This window comes from Cyanistes caeruleus, chromosome 6, assembly GCF_971803275.1.
Source record: "Cyanistes caeruleus chromosome 6, bCyaCae1.hap1.1, whole genome shotgun sequence".
Taxonomy (NCBI): domain Eukaryota; kingdom Metazoa; phylum Chordata; class Aves; order Passeriformes; family Paridae; genus Cyanistes; species Cyanistes caeruleus.
The window spans coordinates 20,056,360-20,067,904 of NC_141706.1; the positions used below are offsets into that span (position 1 = coordinate 20,056,360).

An 11,545-nucleotide genomic window follows, 5' to 3' on the forward strand; every position below is an offset into this window, starting at 1 on the left:
ATGTACCTATCTTGCCATATGAGATGTCCAGAAAAGAGCTTTATTTGGCCAAATACTAGGAATAGTTTTGCATGTAAACAACATTCATTTCTTGGAGAGTCAACCATATAACTGTCAACAAAAATGAAAGTATTCTGATCCTCTATGAGAGAATTACTGTCAACTCAACTATTTTAGAACCTGCTTAACATTATGTGTTTTTTATTGGACTTTCAAATGCAGTGCTTAAACAGGACTTGACTAAAATATATTTTGCTGTATTACTGTTGATTCAAGTGAGATCTCATTCAATGAAATTGTTTAAATAATACTTGAAATACTGTTTTTTGCTGAGTAAAGTTTCTGTTTAAAAATTTTTGACAGCCTGGTGCTGTTTGGATCTCAAACTGCATCAGATACGAATGCACCAGCACAGCAATAGGACCAGTTCTGGTTTCCTCTGCAGTTGGATGCCCACCCTTTAATGAAACTGAATGTGTGAAGGTCAGTGTACAATGCACTGTTTGCATTCCAGCTGTGATTTATGTTTGCATGAAAAGATTAAACTCTGACAAAAGATGCTTTTTCCTCAAGAAGGGGAAAATCATTAATTTTTGTAGTGACTGTATTTTTTCCCAGACATTTAAAGGTAAAAGGTATAACTGCACATCAGACTACTCTGCCACCAGGCTACTGAGTTAGACAGCTGGACACACCTCTTCTGATTCTTAGACTATATATATATTTATTTTTTTTTAAATGGGGTTTGTAACATCAAATAATCTTCATACAATTGTCTGAACTTGGATGCTTTTCTAACATTTTCTGTATATAGCAATGTGATTCAGCACAATGATCAAAAATACTGAAAAAAAGGCAAGACTTTCTTAAAATCAAGAGCATCTTTTCTACAGTGACATAAAGTTTTATAAGCTAGTTTTGGAGCAAGTACAAAAGTTCTATTTGAATTTGCAAAATGAGATTTTACTAAGTGCCAGGAAGTGGAGGCAAGGAGAATTCTCTTGCTGCTCTCTGTAATTCTACATTTACATGTGGATAGAAAGATACTTTCCTTGGTGGCTGATGTTACACAAGCAGGGAGCAGTCCTGAAAGAACTGAGGGGCTCTAATTCTTCCTCACAAATAGCAGTGGGCTGGTCCTTCAGACCTGTCCTGGTTTCATAGCCAAACCTTCATCCATTCACCAGAGTGTTGCATTTGCCTGAACAATGATGCAGAATTTTATCTGAAAGATTCCTAGTAGTGCAGATACATGGGAATGAATGCTTGAAAAAAATCAAGTTTTTCCTCTTTATTTTATCTCTTGGTCAGGTTGGAGGCTATGTTGTGCCATTTTTGGAAGGATGCTGCAAAACATGTAAGTGATTATTGACAATTCCTGCCTCAAAAGTCTCTCTGATCTGTTACCTTATAAATAAAGTGGATTATTTCCCATATGAAAGCTTGATTCACATCCCAAAGGCTGCACTTTTCACAAGTTTACACTGTAAATAACACTGAAAATAGTGGAGTTAAATCAAAAGAAAACACTTTGACATGGAGGCATTTACTCCACTGATAGTGATTGTAGCTGATCAGGTCACTGAAATTCCTGTCTCGAGTATTTTGTAGTTCTTGTGTAAAACTCCTCAAAATTTTAGGTACTGCATTTAGTAAAATAAAAGGTACTGTTTTTAGAGGGTACCTTAAAACAATGCTTTATTTACATTAATGTGTTCATATTTTGTAAAAATGAAGATTGACCTCTGGGGTTTGTAAGTTAATTTTGTAAATAATGAATATAGTAATTAATAGACACTTAAGAAACCTTCAGGCAGTATCTTTTAAAAGATTCTATAATTTTAAAATTCCCCCTTTCTTGATTATCTGTGAGAGCTAATAAAGATTCTCTGGCAGGAAAAAAACCAGAATAAAAATTCTCTACAGAATAGGTTTGAAAGATATTATGTCTTAATAGAAATTAAGAAAATAGAAATCATTTTTATTTCTTAATATATTGGTGCATTTTGGCTCATTTCATGAAGGCCTTAGGCTGAAGCTGATACTATTAGAAGCAACTGAAAAGGAGATTTTTCTACTGGACAGTATAATAATATTTAAAAATGCAAAAATCTGACTAAATTTGCATAAGAGGCTGAAACATAGACCTGAAAGTGTGGGAGGGAGCTGGAGAAAAGCACAGGTATTTCCAGCTGGGTGGGCTGGAGCTTGCACAGCTGTGACTACCTGACATGTGCACAGCTCCTGCACTGGGTTATGTGCTGCCAGCTGGGAGGTACCTTTTGGTGTTAATGACTTGCATTACATTTTCTAGTAAAAGGTTTATGAAAACTGTGCAAGATTTATCTGGTTTTTCATTTTTTTTGTCTGCTCCCACCATAAGGGAATGATAATATCCAAGTTTTTTCCCTCTGATGGACCTGTGTTTCAAGCACTTGTCCTACCTAGCTCTGTGGCAAGTTCTCCATAGGCACTCTGAGATCAGTTTTTGATTATCAATTTTTTGATAATTTTTTTTCAATGCCCTAGCAGCCAAATAAACCAGCTTCTGAACAAATCAGTAAGACAGTTAAATGTGCATTAAGCTACTTTTCAGTGTGGCAGAAGATCTTGCTGCTATGCTTAGAGAAAGATTATAACCACGCTCCTTAATAGTTAAAGACAAAAGTGAAATAACCAGGGGCATGCCTCACACAGTATAATTAAACCGCTGAAGACCTCAGTGACTTCTGAGATTCATTTACAAGTACATTCCTAGAGTTTTGATTTCACATCTGTTTGTGCACAGCTCAGAACCTGTGTGAATCACGTAGTTCATTCTGCCTTCAAGAAAACCTGCCCTGAGAGCTGTCAGTCAGCTGTAATTGTGGGAGACGTTTTATGTGAAGGATTATTTTATGAGAAGGATTTTGTTTTCTTTTGAAGTACTTTGCCATTAGAAACAATTGTGATTTTTTTATTTTTAGTTTTAATTGGTCATGAAAATTAAGAACCAGGAGCTCAATCAAAACCTAGAGAGGAAATGACACTATTTCTCTGTTGTGGCCGCAAAGGACATATTGAACTCAGGATACCAGATTGGCTTGGTTATAGCAACATAGACCAGATTCCTCCTGGCTTGCACATGAGATTTAGCATTCAAGTAATGCCTGGATGTGGTACTCAACTGCTGGAACCATGAGCCCTGCCTGAGCAGGGAAGCAGGACCAGATGACCTCCAGAGATTTCTTCCAGCCTCAGCCATTCTGTGATCCTGTAATATACAGATATTTTAAAGTTGAATTCTGTTTTCCAAAATCTAGCAACTCCCAAATGTTTTCATACTACCAGAAATCCTCTGTAACACGTGCTCTGTTCAATGTGCAATATTCTTACCAGGTTCTTCAGTGTCAGTGCTCCTCCCATTCCTTGTTAGCCCAGTCACTCCTACAGCCTATGTTGGCTGTCACACAGGTACCTTTTCCTGAAATCAGTAGGACCAACCCAAACAGCATCATTGTTGATTTCCAACAATGTACTCCCTGATAGGAGCGCCAGACCTCTTGTTACCCAATTATTGCCAAAGCTGCAGTGTAGCACAACTGCTCGTGGCTGGTCACAGTGGCTCCCATTTTGGTTTGTTTTTCACTTTGCACTGTGTGGGCGGTGCATTGTTGTCAGCCAACAATGTACTGTTGGTAGTAAGCACTTGCATAGTCTTTAGCTTGCTGCATGTGTAAAATTGCTGTGTTTAAAAGGGTAAACTAATTCCATCATGTTTACAGTGCACTAGAACATAGAGACTAATTGCTTTGCTTGTTAAAGCTTGTTATGTCAGCCACATTTTTGCAGATGATGTGTCATACAGTTTTGCTTCCAGTGCCATGTACAGTAGAAGCAAGTAATTGTTTTCCCATCCATAGCTAGGACAATATACTGAAAACAGCAACCCTGTGTTTAGTCTGTGAAAATTGGAGATTATCTTTGTTCTTTTTCATAAAGCATGTTAATTCTTTGAATTGTAACATGCTGGTTTTGGCATTTATTTTGTGAAAATTACGTTGACTGTGATTTTGTACACCACAGAGTGATACATCCTACATTATGTACATCCTACACACTTAAGACTCCAGGACTACTAAATCACAATCTGTATTTCTCTTTCATACTGCTGTCACTTTAGTTGACCACAATGTTATGAGTAAACCCAAAAACCAAGCAAGGATTTTCAACCATACAGATGGTGCAAAAGAATCTCGTTATATTATGACACATACAAAATGCTCCCATGTTTTATAAGGTTCTTCATGTAAACGTATATTTGTTGTAAAGCTCATTTTAAAAGCACTGGATACTAAAATACATGCATGGAAATACATTATATATTTATTTTGTATGGGATACGATGTACTTTCACCATAGCCTGGATGAAGTCATAGTCACAGCTGCACTGAATTCTCCACCCTACACACCATGTATAATGTAAAAGAAGAAAGAGCCATGAGAAGAACTGTGAAAAACATGAAATAACGGTGAGTTGGGTTTTTTTAAAAAAACTTCATTTTCTTCTTCATTTATCATTTTCATTTTTCCCTAAGCAAACATAATTCAGTGACAGTCAAGCAGTAGCCAGACATTTCTGTCTGCAGGTTTTTATTTGTTTCCAAGATTTATTGCTGTCCTTTCTGTCATGTAGAAAACTCTGCTATGTCTAGAAAGAGTACCAGGCTTATATAATAATAAAAAAAATGTAAAAAAAAAAAAGGCAAGAAAACCCCCAAGCAACAAAAAAATCTAAATAAAATCCCTCAAACAAACAACATTTAAAAACTGTCTCTCTAAGAAGCATTTTTACTAGTTTGATAGTGATTAGAGCAGGGAACTGGACATTGTGCATCAATATGTAATCAAATTGTGTAGCAAGTCAGTATTGTGTATTGTTCAAACCAATTAATCCTTTATTGCCCTTGCTTTTCTGGACCTAACAGTATTCCCCTTTTGTCAAAATCTTTGAATTTCTTGGCTCAAAGAAAAGGCAGCTCTGTAAGGGGAGAGTTGTTGGGGGCTGCATCATGGTGTGTGAAACAGTGGAAATTCTTCTGATGGAATGGGCTGTTCATTCTCTTACAGATCTGCAGTGTGGTGTGGTTTATCAGCACAGAGAGCATCATCCTCAGAAGATACTGTTCTCTTGCAACTGAATGTTATACTGAACATCTTTGTTTTTCTTCCAGTGTTTGTCATTTCCTTGTTAAATTAAATTTAATTCATTGTTTAATTTCATTATTTCTTGTGATTGCTTTTGTTTGATCCATGTGCCTTGTACATACTTCTGTGAGAAAAATTGTGGAAATAATGTTAATGGAAATAAAAAGTTTCATGTGTTCCCTGGTGTTCTTTGATTTAATAAAAATGTACACAAATGTAAAGCCCCATGAAGCCCTGTTCTTCATCAGGTTCTGTTATGTATTTATTTAAAATTTTGTTTATACCACTGGAACGTGAGTGCTGCTATTAAAGTTTGTTGCATTTATTTTGTGGAAAATGCACTTTTAATTTTATTAAAAATTTACCTTTTGATAATGATACCATTTGATGTCATTAACAAGTTGAACTAACTAACAAGTCTTCTCACATGGGAGTTTGATCAATTTTACAAAAGTTTTTGAAAATATTGGACTCATTCATAAAAGGCTTCTGAGTGAGCAATAAACCTTTTATATTTATTAAAGATAAAAAGAGACAGATACTTTGAATGAAATAATTTTAATAGTGATTTGATGTGCAGCTACTGTCACTTCAGCAAAGTTTTGTATGTGCAGTGATGTGCTGGGTATTTTCTTCTTTGCGTCTCTTGAACCCATTAAGTAGTTGGGAGTGTTCTTGTCTCTGAGATGTTAGAACTTTGAGCTGATATTTTTAAATATATATATTTTTAAATATTTGTCAGGTAAGGAAGATGGTAAATTCTGTAAGAAGGTGACTGTTAGGATGACCATCCGCAAGAATGACTGCAGGAGTAACACACCAGTAAGTAGATAGCCATGGCAATTTCTTTCATTAGAAGAGGAAAAAATACGAGATATTAAAAAGAAGCAAGAAAAGGAACTTGGATTCCACAAGGCCATTGTCTCCATCTCTGTCACAGAGACAGAGGTTTATGTGTTTCACAGAGCTGTTTTATCCCTACTTTCTCAGCAGTCATCTCAATAATAAAAAAAGGAGGCTGTTAATTCTTTTTTCTGTGCATTTAGGTGCATATTGATTTAGTCTTATTTCACCCTATACTGCAATTATTCTATGCATATATATAACATATATATGCATAGAATAATTATAATTATATAATTAATTGTTATAACTGAGCCTTGCCCTAATACTCTACATCTAAAATGGCTGCAGATGTGTGTAATTTTTCATCTGCCCTGGGACAGTGTTTAAATGCCAACTTCATGAAGAAAGGAATCCTGGGACCTGAAAGCTTTCTTTAGGCAGCAGCATGAGCATGCTGTAAAATGTGAAGGAAGAATGAGGCACTATCTGTGTGTCTATCAGAGGATTTAGTGTTGGAGGACACCAACCATGTCCTGCTGAGCAGTGAGGCTGAGAGCAGCAGCAAGGGTGCAGACAGATGTCTCGTGTGAGATGTGTAAAAGCGCCTGGAAAAGCTGTAATAAAAGAGAGTAGGGAAACAGCTGTAGCCTCTAAAATGACTCCAAGAGTACATTTAGCAGAGTAAGCTTTTGAGCAGCCAGGGAATTTATTCTCAGTGTTTGATTGAACAGAAACACAAATCCTGACTATTAAATTTGAAAAAAAAATTATCAGTTTCTTAAGCCTATTTGTCTTACAGTCTATATTATGCATTTGGTATCGTTAGTAGTAATACCCTTCGGCTTTCCAAAGGATTGCTTCTTTTATTCCTCCTTGCTGATACCCAGTATAGCAACACTGCATCAGTGTATCACTGAAATGAATACTGTCAGGAGTTGTGGAAAGAACATTTGGTGCTGTGTTCAAGCCAAGGTTGTTATGAATACTTTAAAACTCAAAACTGAAATTGCTTCTTTGTGTCTGTGAAAATAGTGCAAATCTGTTACTGAAATTGACAGAAATTTCATCATTAACATTAAAATTGAGACCTGTCTGGGCAGTGCACTTAAGGGGTTATTTCCAGATGTAGTGGGATTTCATAAGGGGGTAGAGGAAATATGTTTTTCACTGCTTTGCTATTGGATTGGGGTGCCTAATATCTTCAGAATTCCTTAAGAACCCCTAACTGTCCTACCTGCTCCCATTTGGTAATTATTGCCTGTGTGTGTTGCCAGGTGAACATCGTTTCTTGTGATGGGAAGTGCCCATCTGCCAGCATTTACAACTACAACATCAACACCTACGCCAGGTTCTGCAAGTGCTGCAGGGAGCTTGGGCTGCAGAGAAGGACTGTGCAGTTGTACTGCACCAGCAATTCAACCTGGGTCAGCTACTCCATCCAAGAGCCCACAGATTGCTCTTGCCAATGGTCTTAAAAAAAATAGAAATAAAACAGCAACAGATGTTCACAGCATAATTATGTGATAGTTTATCTATTAAAAATATAATAGCCAATCCTCTGAATTTCACTGGTTTACTGCAAAAGACCACAAATACATTTGGACTCTCCTCAGTTTCTGAAAAGTGGCTTTGCATTTGTATTGTAATTTGTCTTCATTTTCATTCACAGGGGTTGTTTTAGGGGTTCTTGTGGTATGTGCCAACATAAAAGGTGATTTACATTGATGACATCTAAAGAGAAGGGAGCACCATCTGTTTTGTTTTGGAAGGCTGATCAAGCTTTGTCAAGCCCCCATTCCAGTTTTACATCATTGTCCAACTTACCTGGGAACAGATCACTGTTTTGAAAATTGTAGTTGTGCAAGTATGTTTAATGTCTATTAAGAAAAATTCTTTGGACAACATGAGAATAATTTTCAGTTTAAATCATATTCCCGTTGCTAGGTAAAGCATGTATAAGAAATTAAATTTAGGATTTATTATTTTTTTAGTCAAGGAAATATTATTCATACTTATAACTGTATGTAATATTCCCTGGGAATCATTTCAGTTTTTCTAGTGTATTTTGTACTGTAGTGAAAAGCATTATGATAAGCATGTGTTTATGGAACAGATCTGCTGTCTCTAGGCCATCTAGATTAGCCATTAGGCACTTTTTCTTTCTGCTAAACAATATGACATAAATTGAAAATGCAGATTTAAAAAATGAAAACCATTTTATATTTCTTTGTATAGATATCACTTAAATGAAAACTTTCACCTTATGAAAAGAACTGTACTTAAATTATCTCTTTAGGAGAATGAACATTGTTTAACGCTAATTTTAAAGATGTGAAAGTTCATTAGGAAAAGAAAATGAGGATTATATATTTGCCTCAAAGGAAAAGAAAATTGAAAATCTTTGTCACCTGTATAGTAGATGCAACTTCTTATGCTAAGTTCTTGAAATTCAAAATGTACAATTGTAAGGTTTGAAATTTCAAAAGCAATTTTTTTATGAACTTGAAAAATTACATTTTCTTTTGTAATGAGCTGATTTTTTTGTTTTCTGAGCTAATGTTATATTCTGTTCTCCTTCAACAAATGCCACTGAGATTAAGCAAAAAATTCAGTACCTTTTGTTTTGTAGATTAAAATCATAGATAGCATGCAGTGATACGCTTGATATGTGCAATAATAAATAGATCACAGTATACCCTCTTTGGAAGCCGCTTCTGTACGTAAATCCAAAGAAAAATGCATTGTTAAAATCAATTGTGAACGTTTTTGATATGAATTTTGTATACTGTATATTTCATTCTTACAATATCTAATAAACAACAGGAAGTCTTATTTTGTTACAATTAATTTTGCTATCATTGCTAGAGCAGCTTACTGCCATGTGATGGAACACATTATATTTACTAATATTTTTCTTCAGTGGTGCACATAGGTAATTTTAGACTTTGCTGATATCACAAGTAGTACATCAAGGAGACTTGTTTATGGATTTTTAAAATCTGTGTTTTTCTGATTTCATCACAGTTCACCTTCAGCCTCAGAAATGCAAAATTTATCTATGTAATTTTATTCAAACAAAAGTTTGGAAAACACTTATTCATCAAACTGCAACAACACAACTCTGACACTGTCATACTCTGTCCTGGAAAAATAAGGGAAAAAGAAGGTGAATTTCTGCACATTCTTTTTTCATATTTTTCCCTAGATTAACCTTCAGTTTGACTGCACTGTGTAGACTATATTTTGAGTAATTGTTGTGTGGTGATGATTGTCCTTCAGAAACTAGGGCCAAATGTGTCTTTAAGCTCTACTTCTTGTTTGTGTGGTCCCTGCTCACTTTGCAGATCACATTCGTTTTTCAAATCTATCTTCTAATTAACAAGAAGGGACAATTTGGGAGAAGTCCATCCTTTGGAAATCCAGGGGAAAAAAGTGCTGTTTATAAGGCATTGAGTAGAGTTAAATCCTTGACACCATGTGTGTAAAATCCATGCTTTGGCATTTTCAAAGGAGAAGTTCAACCTTACTTAGTTTACCAGCTGGTAGATGCCATTCTAGAGGGATGGAATTAATAAGAAGAGATGTTTCTTTTGCTCTCAACCGAGATGATATTTGTTGTGAAGTTCCAAACACCACCATGAGGGACAGAACTAGAGCAGGAATTAGGCCAACTAACATTTTTCCCTCTGCTGAATGTGGTCCCTCTTCTTGCCACTTAAGCAGAAGTTTCAGCAGCTCAAGGCAGTAACTCTGAAAAACCTTTGAGATCCAAACTTTCAGCTGTTGGTTGAAGAGAAAAGTTAGTGCAGGCAGTGAGTGCAGAAAGCTGACATTATGTCTGGTAACCATAATCACATGCTGCTGCTGCTACTTCAGCAGTGAAATAATAAACATCATGCTAAGTCCCTACTTCTGCTCTTGCAAACATTAGGCTTATGCTGGGAGAAACAAGGGGAAAGATTCAGACTGCCTCTGACATGGCAGGGAAAGCTACTTTATTCCTGCCTCCATGTTAAATTCCTTCACACGTCCTCAGCCTATCTGTGTTTATTCAAAGCAACCCAGGTCCTTACCATGTATTTACCTTACAAAGCAGCTCAGCTGGAAAAAGATGTGCCCTGTTTGTACTTTCACATCTTTGGAAACCAAAGGGACCTCAGTGTGAGTTTCATCTGTCCCTTCCATGCTGGAAGTGCTTGGGCTGTAACAATAACCGAGACCTAAAACAATTTTATTTTCTTTTTATTAAGTCCTTTTCTTGAAACTGACCTGCTTGAAACTGAGGCTTCTTTGGAACATTTCTTTGGAAATCTCAGAACTTTATTCCACCCCAATAACTCTGTTCTCCTCACAGGTGTTTGCATGAGTGAAGTTTCTTCACAGGACTGATTCCTAGTGTTGGGAGGGAAACATCACAGGCTTGTGTTTCATTAAATCTAGGAATTAAAATCTTTCTAACGCTAGGTGCTTTTCCATCTTTGAATAAAATGTTTTGTATTTGCCCATTTCCATCTCATTTAAAAAAAATAATTATTTGCATTACTGCCAGTAAGTTTACCCAGCCTTGATTCACAGGAAAATATGAGATTAGGCAGCTGGACTCTTGAATATTGTGGATATTGACCCTCGAGGAAGGCCTTTAAGAAGAAATATAATGATATAAATTGGGTTTTCTAAATGCTCACTCTCTGGGGTTGTTAGTACATGACCTGGAGTTGGGATAATGGCCTCTTGAGTAATGCTTCCTCTAATTAGTGATAGGGCTGCCTGGTGGTTTGGTAAATTAATCTGAGATATTGGCATCTGCTGGGCTGCAGTTTAATGTGAATTATTAGTCACAAGTTAAGTAGCTTACACCCCCTCAGACAGCTCTCAAGTATGCAGCCCATGAAGTCAGACCAAAATCATTCAAAAAATTTTGCCCTCACTCTCATCTCTGCCCACACCACCATGTCTCTCCCCGGTACAAGTGGCTAGCTATGAGTAATTAAAATGAGGTAACAGCTGCTATGCAGATGGTGGTTTTCTGCAAAAGTCCCCTCCTAGTGTGATGGAGACATCTAACCTCTTTAGAAATAGTACCTGACAGACTGCCATCCCCTCAGATCTGCTTTCCGCCTAGACTTCTGACCAAGGCTTTGATCATGTTGCTTCACATCAGCTGTTTATAACATAGATATCTGAATTAACTCAGGTGTCCAGGCTTCATCTATCACCAAAAAGAGATCCATCCAGAGAGTGACTCAACCCGTCCTAAAATAAGTGTCTAAGATTGATATGGTGATTTATCATCCAGATGTACCATCTTTCCTTTTCACTGTAGAAAGAACCTGGAAGGTAAAATATGGCTAGGTAATGTGTTTTGAACTATTAAAATTAGTTGGAATTAATGGAATTATCTTTAATGGCTAAAGAGATTTCAACAAGCTCAAAAATCAGCTAAGCTGATAGTGATTACGGCATGTCTTATCTGACCACCTCCTATGACGTGATTAATGGTAATATTTTATTT

General features: G+C 36.3%; 1 protein-coding gene across 1 annotated transcript in view; it reads left to right on the forward strand.

Moving 5' to 3' along the window:
- The window catches only part of OTOG (otogelin), a 92,900-nt gene extending 84,035 nt beyond the window's left edge, over positions 1–8,865 (forward strand). The window contains exons 53-56 of the mRNA XM_086895340.1: positions 364–483; positions 1,312–1,357; positions 5,930–6,009; positions 7,308–8,865. Coding sequence (XP_086751466.1) covers positions 364–483; positions 1,312–1,357; positions 5,930–6,009; positions 7,308–7,508 — 447 coding nt within the window. The 3' untranslated portion in view covers positions 7,509–8,865. The remainder of the gene's footprint in view (positions 1–363; positions 484–1,311; positions 1,358–5,929; positions 6,010–7,307) is intronic.
- The last annotated feature ends 2,680 nt before the right edge of the window (positions 8,866–11,545 follow it).